Genomic DNA, 15,876 nt, shown 5'->3' with positions numbered 1-15,876 from the left:
GGGAGTGGCCACCGAGACCCCAGAAGGTGTCTGGGGCTCTGCCTGCCTTGCATGCTGGTGGGGAAGGCACGGGGGTGACTCACAGGGGTTCCTGAAGATGTTCTGGTGACTTCTTTTGATGTGCAAAAACTTTTCAATAAGATGAGGTCCTAGTTGTTGATTCTTTGAAGTATTTCCCATGCAGTTTGGTTTTTGTTCATAAACTCTCTGCCTATCCCTGTGTCTTCTAGATTTTTACCTACTGTCTCTTCCAGTATATTTAGTGTTTCTGTTTTGATATTTAGATCTTTAATCCATTTTCACTTTACTTTAGTGTGTGGTGATAGACATGGGTCTAGTTTTAGTCTTCAGCATGTGGAGAGCCAGGATTTACAGCGCCATTTATTAAAGAGGCTATCTTTCTTCCAGTGAACATATTTGGCCCCTTCGTCAAAGATAAGGTGGTTGAGTGTGTTTGTAGTTTTGTCTGCATCTTCTAATCTGTTCCCTTCATCTTCAGGTCTGTTTTTTTGCCAGTGCCATGCTGATTTTACCACAGTAGCTTTGTAGTATAATTTCAAGTCAGGGATTATAATGGCTCTGTAGGCAGGAAGATTTTTTAATAAACATCTGTGGTCACAATTCTCTGGCTGTCTTGCACCTCAGTGGGCCAAGTCCTTGAAACATCTGGTATAAATCTTTAGGTGTCTGCAGATCAGGGGCCTACAAAATTACTTGTTCTCTCTTATCTGTTTTACTATATCCTGTGGTTCATGATGACAGCTTTGTTGCTGAGCTGAGTTCCCTGCTGAGAATAATGCCTCTGCTGGCAAGCAGGTTAGGCGGTGGGAGAGTCAGATCCAATTAGAAGCTTACAGGAGGTTCATTTTGTGATTGAGGAAAGCTACATAGTTGTCAGAACTTGCGTAAAGGGAGGACAGTAAAGTGGGTAAGTTATGGAAAAGCCAGAGGCTTAGCATGGGGACAACTGAGGAACAATACTAATGAAGATAGGAGTTACTGTGCATGAGCTAAGTGTGGGGAGTTTAAAACTTGGGAGCTAGGATTTATGTGTTTGGAAGAAAATGAGGAAATGTGTTAATAATATTATCAACCTAATAAACACATGAAACCATAGATAAACCTAACATAACACCATGTTACTAAATAAATTAAGAAACATATAAAAATTCAATCCAATTATATGTCTAATGGGAACACAAGTTAGACATTCCAAAGAAACAACACATTTGTGATTCTTAAGTAGCTTCTTTGCCAGAGAGTCTGAGGGCTCACACCCCAATAACTCCTCCAATCCCTCCACCATAGTACTGATGTTAACTCAGACTCAGGATCTCTTTCTGCCAGGCTCCCAGGTGTGATGGTGGTTTGGGCAGACAAATTCACTGGCACTAAATCATCCACTGAGTAAAGATTATTCCTTTGCAATCAATTCAACTAAAGCAGTTACAGGCTTATCTATTATAGCAGTATTAGAGCTAGTTGAGAAACAACAATAAGACCTTGTTTTGGGTCTCCCATTAGCCTAGAGAAGAGATCCACAGCTAGAGTGTAAGCATCATAACAACCCAAGTTTTGATTCACAATTAATGTGCATTAAATGTGATGGTTGTGTGTTATGGTTTATGTCTATATCCCCCCCACAAAGTCTCATGTAGTCGTGGGGGATCAGCTTTTCAGAGGTGATTGAATCTAGAGTTTGTGAATGATTCATGGTCCAATCCTAAGATTAAGGATGTGAGTGCTTCCCTCTCCTTAGGGTGGATAGCCTGTATACACTGTAAGGAAGGGAAAGAGTCTTGTCCTCTCTCTGTCTCTCTCCCTCTCATTGCTTTTGCTGTCTTCTACAACTGTGAACTGTTTCCTGTCTGCCATGTGCCACCCTGCTTTGGAGCCAGCTTATTATGGACTGAAACCTCTACAAACTATGAGCTAAATAAACCAATGCTAAACTCATAGCAAAATATGAGCTAAGTAATGGGTGTTGGGAATTTTGTCTCACCAAGAGGCAAGTGACTAAGACACCCTGTCTCCCCTACTGGTGAAAAATAGCATTGAATAGTAATTTTATAGAATGAGTTATTGAAAGCATGGGCGTTGGGACCAGGTAACACCAAGGGAGAGAAAGAGAAGGGAAAAAGACAAAAGCAGGGGTTGGCGGTGAATTTTTTAAAAGTCCTCCACTGTGTGGAATGGGAAGGAGGAAATGAGGGGTGCTAAGGATCCTATGAATATTATGTTGTTATATATTCAGAAAGAAATAAAGGAGAAAACCAGGTACAAAATTAGTAGTGGTAAATGGGGGTTGGAAAAGATTCTATGATTGATATAAATATTTGAGAAAAAGTTTAAAGGAGACAATTTAAAAGGTGCAGTGGAAAGAAAAGTAAAATTGAAAATGAATAAAACACAAAAGAAAGAGGTCAGATGAAGAGATGTGTAAAGCCAGGAGGGATACAAGTTTACAAAGGGGAATTCCCTTACCCTCTATAAACTATACTGTGGGAAAAAAAGGTCAAGAGTAATCAAAGCATTCATAGACATACTCAGAAAACAAGACTGTAAAGTAATGGAATAAAAGTGTGAGGGGAAAATGTACAGAAGGAGGAAAATAGCAAAGAGTGAAAAATTTTCAAAGTAAAATAAAAATAATTCAATCAAATAAAGAAAAGTAAAAGAAAGTTTTCTATTGTTTTGGCCACGTGGCCCCTTTTCTCTGGCTTGGGTTAAGTAGCAGAGCTCAAGCCAGGCCATGTCTCTGTTCATGCTGCAAGTTTAAGGTGGCAGCTTGCCCTCAGAAGGTGCTAAATGTGGGGATCTGCCTACAGTAGGAAACCAACACTAACGTGATCTTCCAGTCCTGTGGCTTAGGCTGAACCTGGCCTCTGCAGGAGACAATTGTGTGATCACCAGTCCCCACCTCTCAGCAGGATCCCCCAGTCTTCCCCAACTCTCTTTCGCTCAGCTACTCTGGGAACTTGGCAGTGTGAAGCAGCTAACCTTGGTGTTGTGGAAGCAAGGCTCAAACACCCAGCCCTTCCCTACAGTGCCATCCCCACCAGTGTCTGCTCCATGCAACTGTGTCCTGTAAAAGCCCCACTACAGACATCAAAGGTTGTAGTTTGATTCTCAGTTCTCACCCCTGCCATGGGGTTAGATCTTCATGTTTACCATTTCTGGAATGTGTGGTTGTAAACTAGTTGTAAACGCCCTGCCCTTCCTGGACTCCCAGAATGTATTGTTCTTCCCCTAAATGCTCTACCCCTCCCGGATTCTCGGAATGTACTGTTCCTGCCATTAAAAAAAAAAAGAAAAAAAAAGAGAATCCCCTCATTGTTACAGATGTGACATGTGTTTGCCAAACAGGATGCGGTTTTAGGGTTTAAAAGCTACTCTCTTCTCTGGATCGAGACTGATCTGATCCTTCCCTGTGGGGAGGCTCTCAGTCAGTCCCTGGCCAGGAATAACAGCTCATCTTAAATTCCAGTTGGCGGTCCGTGCATCTTGGTGTTTGTTGGTTGGTACCATTTGGTTCTATTCTGGTTGCTAGTCCAGAACATTTTGGAGGTTCCACCGAGACCCCTATGGGGGTGCTACCAAGCCGGATCACTTTACCCCTGGTAGCCACCTGTCAGGGGGCTCCCCGAGAAGATGTGCCTCGGCCTCGACAGGCTCCCCTGCCTAGGGTAAAGACTAAATTCTTTCTATTCGACTTGGAGCCGTTTGTCTTCTTACCGGTAAGAGTTTGATTTGTTTGTTTGGGGGGCGCCCCATTTGGATCTCTTGGGTGGCAGACGTGCCTTTAAGTGCCGGAGAGACTTTGGTTTGGTTTTGGTTTGTTTGGTTTTAGTTTGTTTTGCTGTTGGGTTAGCTCGCAGGGGGGCCCGTTCCTAATTCATGTTCTTTTTTCAACCACTGACTTGTTTAACTGGAAGCAGCAATACCTGCCTTTCTCAAAGGATCCCCAAGCTTTGATATCTCTTATTGGGACAATATTTGCCGCCTACCGCCCCATCTGGGATGACTGCCAACAGCTTTTATGGGTCCTATTCACTTCAGAGGAACGAGAACATGTCTGCTCCCATGGGCGAAAGGCCGTTCTTGGACCTGACGGCCAACCTGCCACCGATCCTAGACTAGTAGAACAACATTTCCCATCTGCTCGCCCAGATTGGAATCCCAGTGGAAATGCAGGTAAGGAGGCTCTCGTTCGGTATTGCCAGACTCTTCTTGGTGCCATTAAGGCTGCAGCCTGCAAGCCAACTAATTTGTCTAAGGTAACTGAAGTCAGTCAGAGGCCGGATGAGTTTCCGGCAGCGTTCCTTGAGAGCCTCCAAGAGGCTTATTGTATGTATACTCCAACTGATCTGGAGGCACCAGAAAACAGGCGAGCTCTTAACATAGTGTTTGTTGCCCAATCGGCCCCAGACATTAGGAGGAAGTTACAAAAGTTAGAGGGTTTTGAGGGAAAGGCACTCTCAGAATTGGTAGAAGTGGCTCAAAAGGTCTTTAATAACCAGGAGGATCCCCCGGAACTAAACAAAAGAATGGCGAAAGGTTTGTTGGCCATGGGAGAAAAGCCCCCAAAAGGAACAAACAAGTCCATGACTGGGACCAAAGATAAAAGACCTTCCCTAGGAAAAAATCAGTGCGCCTATTGCAAGGAACAGGGTCACTGGAAAAAGGACTGTCTAAAGCTTAAAGAAAAAGGTCCCACAATCTTGAGTACACGAGAAACAGACTGAAGAAGTCAGGGCACCCCTGGCCCCCAGGAGCCCTGGGTAACCCTTACCATGGGGGGCCAAGAGGTCCAGTTCCTTGTGGACACGGGTGCCACCTTCTCCATTCTTCAGCAGCCCATTAGACCCCTGTCTTCTATAAAGACTAACATTCAGGGAGCAACTGGTAAAACTAAGGCCTACCCCAGTCACAGGCGACATAACGGACCTAGGAAAACAAACTTTGACCCACTCCTTTTTGGTCATGCCTGAGTGTCCTTACCCACTGCTTGGGAGAGACCTTTTACATAAGTTACAGGCCCAGATCTCTTTTGCAGGTGAAAGCCCAACTGTGACTTTTACCAACAGGATTCAGCCCCCTGCTATTTTACTTGTCCTCTCACAGAGGGACATATACTTACCACAGAACCCCTGGGAGCCCCAGAACAAATGTCTAACCAGCTTCTAGAAATATGGAAATTACAAATACCTGAAGTTTGGGCGGAGGACAATCCTCCCGGCTTGGCTTCCCATCAGCCCCCAATTGTGGTAGCCCTCCCTCCCACTGCTGTGCCTGTGCGAGTCCGACAGTACCCACTGAGTCAACAAGCTCGGGAGGGCATAGCTAAACACATCTCAAGACTGAGACTCTTTGGGATCCTGGTCACCTGCAAGTCCCCCTGGAACACCCCGCTGCTCCCAGTCCAGAAGCCCGGCACCAATGACTACTGGCCTGTCCAGGATCTCTGAGAGGTAAACAGACGGGTGGAAACCCTTCACCCCACTGTACCCAACCCATACACCCTCCTCAGCCTTCTCCCTCCTGATAGGACTGTGTATTCTGTCTTGGATTTAAAAGATGCCTTCTTTAGTCTTCCTTTGGCACCGGTCAGTCAACCCATTTTTGCTTTCGAATGGACTGACCCGTTAACTGGGGAGTCAGGACACTTAACCTGGACGTGGCTCCCCCAAGGATTTAAGAATGCCCCCACCCTGTTTGATGAGGCTCTAAGCAGAGACCTTCAGGATTGTCGTGCCTTCCACCCACGGGTGACTGTTCTCCAATATGTAGATGATGTTTTGGTAGCCGCAGATACCCAGAAAACATGCCAAGAGGCAACGGAGGATCTCCTACGAGAATTAGCCTGCTTAGGCTACCGGGTCTCCGCTAAGAAGGCACAATTGTGCCAAACTAAAGTAACATACTTGGGCTATGTTATCGCCGGGGGCACCCGAACGCTCTCTGATAGCTGCATTAAGGCCATCCTAAACATACCCCCACCCCAGTCCAAGCGACAGATACGAGAGTTCCTAGGAACTGTGGGGTACTGTAGAATGGATTCTGGGGTTCACAGAAATGGCTCAGCCACTGTACGAGGCCACCAAGGGAGACACATCTGAGCCTCTTGATTGGACTGAAAAGTTACAACAGGCCTTTGATAAGCTATGGGCAGCTTTAATTTCGGCCCCTGCTCTGGCCCTGCTGGACCTGACCAAGCCCTTTCAGCTCCACGTAGCGGAGGCCCATGGGATTGCAAAGGGGGTCCTCACTCAATATCTGGGTCCTTGGAAGTGGCCAGTGACCTATTTTTCTAAGTGCCTAGACCACATGGCTGCTGGGTGGTCCAATTGCTTATGGACCCTCACCGCTACTGCTACTGTTATCAAGGAAGCAACTAAGCTAACTTTTGGTCAGCAACTTTATGTGGTTACCTCCCACTCCCTTGAGCCTCTTTTAAACAGCCCTCCTGAAAGATGGTTATCAAATGCCAGGATCGTTCAGTATCAGGCTTTGTTGCTGGATCCAGATCGAATTTGTTTCCTGCTTGCAACTTCCCTCAACCCTGCCACGTGGCTTCCTGATGATAATCCAGATGGGCCAACTCATGAATGCCTTGACGTTCTCCAGACCGTCACTAACTTCAGACCAGACCTGACCGATGTGCCTTTGTCCCAAGTGGATGCCACACTCTTCACAGACGGAAGTAGCTATCTCCATGAAGGTACTCGAGTGTCGGGGGCGGCTGTCACTACTGAAACTGAGGTAATTTGGGCAGAGCCCCTAGGAGCTCACACCTCTGCACAAAAGGCTGAACTTGTAGCCTTGACTCAAGCCCTAAAATGGGCCAAAGACAAGTCTGTCAATATCTATATGGGCAGTAAATATGCCTTTGCCACTCTACATGTCCACAGGGCCATTTATAAAGAACGAGGCCTGTTAACCTCGGAGGGAAAAGCCATCAAAAATGCCTCCGAAATTTTGGACTTGATAGCAGCTATTTGGGAGCCCAAGAGGGTTGCAGTAATACATTGCAAGGCCCACCAAAAGGAAGACAACCCAGTAGCCCGAGGGAACCAATTGACAGACTCCACTGCCAAACAGATTGCGCTAAAATCAGTGGGGTCCACTGCATTGGCTGTGGTTACCCTCCCCCTGCCTTGGCTGGCTACCCCAGCTTATTCTGATTTGGACATAAAGTTAGCAGCAACCCTAAGATCCCAAGATAATGCTGATGGATGGCACATCCTCCCTGATGGTCGCTTTCTCCTCCAGAAACACTTGGGGCCCAGATACTACGAGAGACTCATCAAGCCACGCATTTAGGGGGAACTAAACTTGCTCAATTGCTCCGGAAAACTTACTTTATTCCTAATCTTACAGCCAAAGCCAAGGACATTAGTCTAAGATGCCCCCACTGTGCTCAAGTAAATCCCAAGGGCAAATCATCTGGTGATCACCCTCAACAACGACAGAGAGGACAAAATCCACGAGAACACTGGGAGATAGATTTCACTGAGATGGGTCCTGGATGCCATGGATACAAATATCTACTAGTCTTAGTGGGTACTTTTACAGGATGGCCTGAGGCTTTTCCTACAAGGACTGAGTCGGCTTTGATTGTAACCAAAAAATTGCTGTCTGAGATTGTGCCTCGATTTGGTCTGCCTTTAGTAATGGGGTCCAATAATGGTCCTGCTTTCATAGCTCAGATAACCCAAAATTTAGCTGAGTGTTTACAGGTTGATTGGAAGCTCCACTGTGCCTACCGGCCTCAAAGTTCTGGACAGGTAGAATGTATGAATAGAACCATCAAGGACACAGTTTCCAAGATGGCTCTGGAGTCTGGCAAAAATTGGGTGAGTCTCGTACCTTTTGCCCTCCTGCATGCACGATGTACCCCCTACATCCAAGGTATTACTCCCTTCGAGGCTATGTATGGGAGACCCACTCCTCTGGTATCCAGGCTCCATAATGTCCATTCTGAAACCATACATAACCAAGATCTCATTAAGTCCCTCCAGGTTCTACAGCCAGTACTTCAAGAGGCCCATCGCCTCTTCAGGGAACATCACCCACTGAGCACTGACCAACTGAACTCCCCACCCATCGCAGAGCCTGGTTCCTTAGTCTGGGTTAAAAAGAGGGACTCTCACAACTTGGACTGTCGCTGAACAGGCCCACACATGGTCGTCCTCAGCACTCCCACCTCGATCAAAGTCGCCAGGAAGGACTCTTGGATCCACCACTCCCACGTCAAGCCTTTCGTCAGGCCTGATTCCGAGTCAGCATGGAGGGTCCAAGCCACAGACGACCCATTACAAGTAAAACTGAAACGTACTACAGACTGATTTATATTTCTATTGTATGCCATTTTCTTGCTCCTGCAACCACGGCTGGACCCCACCGTCCATTTCTTCGCACCTGGTGGGCCACTGCTTCCCTTGACGGCCACCGGATAGCTGAAAACACCGTGTACCCAGAACTCAGGTTTGATTTATGTCAACTTATTGGTACCTGGACCCACCATGATGCAGCAAAGGTGGGTCTAGCAGAAAAATGGGCCAGAAGTTCTAGGAAACGAGAGTCCTTCATAGGCTGTAGCCTGGCAGCGAACGCAGAACGGGCATTAAGAGACGTTGAGTTTTATGCTTGCCCCACTTTTACCCCTAATGCTGATACTGAATGTGGAGGACACCAGGTATGTAGTTGTTATTACTGGGGCTGTGAATCAGTAGCACCCTGGAGGCACACTGGAGGCACACTGACCAATTTCTAAAGATCACCAGGCTTAGAGGCCCAGATAATTGTTGGTTAAATCAGTGTAATCCTCTTATTCTAACTTTCCTACAACCTGACCATCCGTCTTGGAGAGGAGGAAAAACCTGGGGAGTATGTTTATATGTCAAAGGATATGACCCAGGATTCTGGCTAACTATCCAAATGAGAGTAAATAACAACCCTAACTCACCAACATTGCCCCTGGGGCCCTTAGTGCCCATCTTGCAGCCTGTCCACCCCTCTTCCAAGCCCGTTTCGATGTCCTCCCCTTCAACTCAGAGTTTGCTTCAAACTAGTCCTCCGGTTTCCCCCCTTTTACTTCCACTAGATATTATGTTCTCCTATCTAAATAGGTCTAACCCCAATATGACTGAGGATTGTTGGCTATGCCTTGACCCCTCACCCCCATTTTATGTTGGACTTGTGCTAATGCTTCTATCGGGTCTCAACCCCAGGACATTAAAATTTCCAGTACCATTGCAGCTAACTCACCCTGCTGGTAGGGCCAAAGGCCCATTCTAACTTTAGGAAGTATCCAGGGAGAAGGCATCTGCTTTCACTCTGAAGCATACTCCCTAGTCAAGTCACCTTATCGCGCCCTTTGTGACCATTCTGTCTCCATTAAAAATATAACTTACAGTCCCACACAACATTTGGCTGCACCCCAGGGAACTTGGTTTGCTTTCACCTCAGGAATCACTCCTTGTCTGTTTTCTTCTGTCACCACCCAATCCCTTGAACTCTGCATTCTGACACACATTTTCCCATAGGTATATTATTATTCTGGAGAAGGAGGTCAAGAACATCTCTCTCGGGTGGATCTCCCTAGAACAAAAAGGGCCCAGCTGCTTTGCTGGGAATTGGACTTGCGGGGTCAACTGCCATAGGCTCCTCTGCACTTATCCTCCAAGATAAAAATTACCGAGACCTTAGTGCCCAGATCGATAAAGACCTGGCCACTCTAGAGAATTCAGTTACAAAACTTAAGGAGTCTCTTGGGTCCCTGGCTGAAATGGTCTTACAAAACTGGCGAGGTCTGGACTTGCTGTTCCTTAAAGAGGGGGGTCTCTGCATAGCCCTAGGTGAAGCTTGTTGCTTCTATACTAATCACTCCAGAGTTATAAAAGATAGTCTAAATAGACTTAGGAAAAGACTCCAAGACAGGGAAGAACAAAAAAAGGAAAATCAAAATTGGTATGAGGGGCTCTTTAGTATGTCTCCATGGTTGACTACTCTGCTTTCAGCCTTAATTGGTCCCTTACTGTTAATCCTCCTACTTGCTACAGTAGGACCATGTGCCATTAATTGTATCATGAACTATATCTGGTGAAGAATTCAAGCTGTAAAGTTAATGGCCCTCCATACCCAATATGACATGTTACCCCTAAATGAAGAACCCTCTGAATCAAGGATATGATTCCATCCTAAAATCAGTGGGGAATGTAAAAGCCCCACTACACACATGAAAGGTTCTAGTTTAATTCTCAGTTCCCACCCCTGCCATGGGGTTAGATCTTCATGTTTACCATTTCTGGAATGCGTGGTTGTAAACTAGTTGTAAACGCCCTGCCCTTCCTGGACTCCCAAAACGTATTGTTCTTCCCCTAAATGCTCTACCCTTCCCGGATTCTCGGAATGTACTGTTTCTGCCATAAAAAAAAAAAAAAGAGAATCCCCTCATTGTTACAGATGTGACATGTGACATGTGTTTGCCAAACAGGATGCGGTTTTAGGGTTTAAAAGCTACTCTCTTCTCTGGATCGAGACTGATCTGATCCTTCCCTGCGTGGAGGCTCTCAGTTAGTCCCTGGCCAAAAATAACAGCTCATCCTAAATTCCAATTGGTGGTCCGTGCGTCTTGGTGTTTGTCGGTAGGTACCATTTGGTTCGATTCTGGTTGTGAGTCCAGAACATGTCCTGGTGTACTTGCACCACAGTCACTGACCATTTGTTGACTCTGGAGGGCCACTTGGGAAGCCATGTCTCACATTCTTCCTGCTGTCTGCAGTTCTCTGTGAGCACAAAGGTTGTTACTTTCATTTTGCACCCTGGCTGACAGGCACCCAGCTGCTGTTGGTGGTGTGGCTGCTCAGTGTCTCCTCTGCAGCACGGTCTGCTTCTTCTGAATCACTTAATCCTGTTTTTGCCTCTGTCAGTTCCCTTGTGCTTCCCATGTACCCTCCACTCACTTCAGTTCTTCTCTAAGCTGTTGGTTTCCAGGTCACAGACACTTTGTCCTGGAGAAGCTGAGTTGCTAGCACTCACTGCTCTGCCATTTTGTAAAGAAATTCCCTTGAAGTGTCCTTGCAGAAAATACATTTCTATAATGAATTGTATTGTTCCCAGGATTAAAGGTACTATTTCATCCTTTGAGTGTTCTTATAATAAAACTTAGTTCAATGTTTTATGTAATAAGTATCAATATGTTGAAAAGTATTAACAGTTTTTCTCGCTTTGTGAAATATCTCTTACATACTTGGTTCCATTCTAGGACAAAAACTAGTAGGATTGGCAGGAGGTTGAAATGGGTGATTGTGTGACAATATTGTTGGTACAAGATTGAACTTTGGGTCCCTATGTTCCTAGGAAGTAGAGGAGGTCAAGAAATCCTCTCATCATTTTGTACTCTGGGAAAAGACCATTGTGCTCTTAATTACTGTATTCTAAGACCCACTTCTGTCCCTTCCCAGAGAATGTGACACACTCTGTTTTCCTGCCTCCTTGCCACCCCTAGGTCCCTTCCTTTTCTCTGGGTTGTTCCTCATTAATACATGATTCTCCTATTACAAGAGCTTGACTAAAACAAACTCTAAAGAGCCAACAATGTCTTTTGATTTCTTTAAAGGAAAGAAAAAATGTTTAAGTTCTCTCTTAAATCCAGGGGTGTCAAATTGCCCTTTGAGAAATGATAGGACTTTGAGATTAAGCAGAAATGTGTAGAATAATAATGTTTTAAAGCAAAGTTTACAGGGAAAAGGTGGCCTTTTTCTTGCTTTTTTGTGTGTGTTTGATCTCATTGGAAAGTTTATCTTAGCAATGACTATAGAATTAGATATAATTTCTTTTCTCATTAATCTCTGTGTTAAAAAATATATGTACATAAGTGTATGTGTGCACACACGTGTGTATATATTTGAATAGATCTATGAGTGACACAATAAATGATACACGTTATTTATCAAGACTAACACACCTACGAGGATTAAGACTATGTGTTCACTAATTCTGACTTTGTGGCAACTTGTGTACAAACATTTGCAGTTCTACTTATCTTCTTGTTTACAAGGATGGCAAAAGCTTGAACTGGGAGTAGTCATAAAAGGAAGGAAGCTTTAAGTAAATAGGATTGGTTTAATAAAACCATTTTATACAGTGCCAAAGTTTTCATTACAAAAATGGAATGCCAGTTTTCTGGGGCAAAAATCAAGGTTGATGGGATGGAATGGAAGGGAGATGCCAGTTCTGCCTCAGATAAAAATGAACTAAAAATAAAAAGGTTTCTTCTCACAGTAATCTATCTCCCAGAACTTTTGAGATGGTCAAATAGTCTAATATGGCAGTTTCTAATAGCAACAGGTATTCTTATAAAGGAAGTGAATGCTGAAATATGAGTATGGCTAGAAATTTCATTTGTTTCTAAAATAATTTTACTTCTAATTATTCTTTATTGACTAATAAGGGTTATATAGGGTTGCTACAATTTAAGTGCTAAAATCAGTAAGTTGTGGAGAAGGACATTCTTTAGTTACTCTTTTGTGTATTGCCTGAGGCCTGACCAAGCCATGATTCTTAGATTCTGGAGGAAGTCTAGCATAAGCATTGCAAGCGCCTGGATCAATCCTAGATGCTTTGCTGAGATATGGGCAAAGGAAGATAACAGGATGGCTTACTGGTCAGGTCGCATTCCTATGATAATTGAATTGTATTGTCGTGCTAAAACAGTTGATATTCTCGAATTCCTCTGTTGCCTCCTGGGTGGATTCTGAAAAAAAGGTTACTGAAGATGGTAATTGGGGGGGGCGCTGTCAGTCAGTCCTAGAGGCAGCTAGCACCTGATCACAGAATTCTGGCTCTCTTGGTTTGATGTTTTTCTTACTTTTCTTATACATCTGCGGGCACCTAGTTTGGGGGATCTGTTCACCCTGGACAGAGTTGAATGTGAAGTCCGACGGTAAGTGAAGGTACTTATACAAAATTGTTCCCTAGAAAAAATAGGTTATGCAAAGAAAACCTCTAAGAACATATATTAAAAGAGGTACTGATTACTTCTGGGTGGATACTTTGGCAATTAGTATTTTTATATTTTTAAATAATAAAACACACCAAAAACTAAGTTAAAAGATACTTTTTCATAGTTTTCTAGTTGAATCTTTATAAAACAGCCCATTTCTATATTTAGGCAGTTTATGAGCTGTTTGGCTTCTTAATCTGAGAAAGCAGATAATTTCTGAAATCCCCAAATTTTATCCAGGCTTATCCCTCAGTGAACAATCACGTACAGTCTGTTCAGGATTGTGAGCAGTAAATGAAGTGAAAATTGAGATGAGATAACTATTATAATCTGACTGTCCCTTATATATTTCCCAGGTAACTATAGTTTCATTCTTCTTAAAATAAAAACGAAAGGAGAAATCTTGTTACTTTCTTATAGAAATGAAGCTAACAGGAACAGATCTGTCTTTACAACCCACCAATGTGAAAAGAAGTAGCTAAAATCCTCTGTGTTCATTCTGAAGGCTCTAATAAGTCCCTAAAACAGTAACCATATTTTATTACTGTTAGATATCTTTTTCTGAAAAATGCAATGCCTGTATTTCTAGACATTAACAGAAATTATATGTGATTGTCCAACAAGTATGCCTGAGGGTGCTTCAAGAGGAACACCAAGTGTGTGTGTGGAGGGTGACAGAAGCACCCTCCAGGCCTAGACTGCCAGATGTGTCCAGTGATGGATTTAATTTAAAGTAGTGAAACGCGTATGCCAGGGAAACATTAAACATCTTGAATGTTATAGTTTAAATATATGAAAAACAGCAATATCCGAAGAAGTAGAGAATTGGGGGAAAGGAACAGTGTAGATTTGTTCTGTTTGAAGTTGGTTTCTTTTTTCACATCAATTATAAACACAGATTGTGGAAATCAGGAACATAAGCCAATTGTACTAATCTAAATAGTAACTATAGATTTCCAACTATCTAAGATATAATCATATAAAATACTGTCTCTATTAAATCAAGCTTGTCATTAAATAGTTTTAAAAAAAAATTTTTTTTTTTTTTTTTTGGTTTTTCTCCGGTACCGGGAACCGAACTCACGACCTTACACATGCCAGGGAGGCGCTTTTGCCACTGAGCTAAATCCCCAGCCGTAGTTTTAGAAATTTATTTACAGTCTATCTACAGTTAAATGGGGAAAAGGTTTAAATAAATTTATTAGGTCTATATTGGACTGTATCCTAGAAAAACATAATCTTTGGAAAGTTTTAAAAAGCTTGGAGAATGTATTTTAAGAACTAAAATGATGTATTCCAGCATTAGCTTGCCAGTGAAGAAAGTCATAATAGGAAAAGAATTTTCCTTCAGTGTTTCCACAGATAAGGAAAACTGTTCTAGAACACAGCATAATTTATAGCAAAGAACCAGACCAATGTTGACAGTAAACAAGAAGCATGTTGCTTGTTTCTTCACCAGTGTAAAATAATTTGATTTACTTTATGGTAAAATAAAAGGAAATACACTGAAAATAACACACCATTTAATTTATTTCTCTTAATTCAATCCTAGCAATAAAAATAAGAAATTTTCACCTTCCTATCAAGTAAAAACTGTGTCTTTTCACAAAATACTCAATATGAAACCATGCAAACTGCCAATTGCAAAATAAATGCTGATCATTGGAGGATTTTCTACTTAACAAACATTTATCTAATACCTACTTGACCTGATTTACCCAATTCAACCAAAGTTACTAATGATTACTATGGGCTATGTAAATGTTATTCAATCTTTTTACTCAATACAGTATACAACAGCATCTTCAGTTGTTTATAGGTTGAGAGTCAACATTTGCAGATGTTCTTCACTTTCTTTTGGTAAACCCTTTTCAAAGTTTACACAGAATAGTGTACATACCTCCCTGTTAACACTCTTCACATTGATTTATCAGCCAGTTCACTATACCTGGTAGGCTGTACACTCAGGGATGGAAGAAATGAATTTTTTTCATATTCATTTTTCAGTACATAAAACCAAATAAAGTTTCTGGTGCGTGTAGTTGGCCAATAGCCATTTGATGAATAAAATAATAACTTAAATACCCATGAAAACCTACAAAATCTATCACTTCATCTCACATATGCTAGATGCTATTGTTGATGATTGGAGTATGAATTAATACATATTAAGAGGGAAGACTGGGTGAAGTTTAGGTATTTTCCCTTCTTGGACTAAATAATATATGAAACTTAAAAGAGACAAAAGATTTGATTGGAGGAAGAACAGGGCCCTCCACAAGACCCCCAGCAATGAGGATGGCACCACCTTAATGTAAATATTCTTTTCTACAAGGACTTAAACTTGTTGGGTAGTCTGACCCAGGGCTGACCCTAAGAAATTAATTACCCTTGAATTAATGGCATTGTCCAATTTTGTTCCCTAGTTAAATAAAGAACATTTTCATTAAGAGACCAGAAGGGCCCAAATGAAGTAGTTAAAAAGCTCTTCCATATGGAATTCCGTATTTATGGAATTCCATATGGAATTCCGTATTTAGCTTTTCTAAATACACATTCTTGTAACTCTTATTTATGGAGTCAAATTCTCCTAGGAGTTTGAACACTTTCCTAGATTTAAATCAGTCAGCTCTCAAATCTTCTTTAGGCCAAGAGATGTTACTAGGTCTCTCCAAGTACAATCTGTACTGTACAACTTATATTCAAGGGTTTATAAGTAAACATGTGATTCCAGTGCAAGTTTTTATACATTAGGAATTCCTCTTCATGCTAGGGGATGTGGCTCAGAGACAGTGCACTTGCCTAGCATGTGCTTTCTTATGCCAGTGCTGGAAAGAGGAGAGAGAGAGACAGAGAGAGAGACCTCT

At 42.8% G+C, this 15,876-nt stretch overlaps 1 protein-coding gene across 1 annotated transcript; it reads left to right on the top strand.

The window, feature by feature from the left end:
* Positions 1-3,584: 3,584 nt before the first annotated feature.
* LOC102029709 lies at positions 3,585-6,119 on the top strand. Its single transcript, XM_013505864.1, is given in 4 exon segments — positions 3,585-3,737; positions 3,960-4,648; positions 4,884-5,145; positions 5,148-6,119. Coding segments are annotated over 4 exon segments (2,076 nt in total).
* The last annotated feature ends 9,757 nt before the right edge of the window (positions 6,120-15,876 follow it).

This window comes from Chinchilla lanigera, unplaced genomic scaffold (genome assembly GCF_000276665.1).
Source record: "Chinchilla lanigera isolate Chin_1 unplaced genomic scaffold, ChiLan1.0 scaffold00006, whole genome shotgun sequence".
NCBI classification, from domain to species: domain Eukaryota; kingdom Metazoa; phylum Chordata; class Mammalia; order Rodentia; family Chinchillidae; genus Chinchilla; species Chinchilla lanigera.
Note: the sequence above shows the minus strand (reverse complement) of the source record. Positions and strands in the feature narration are given on the sequence as shown.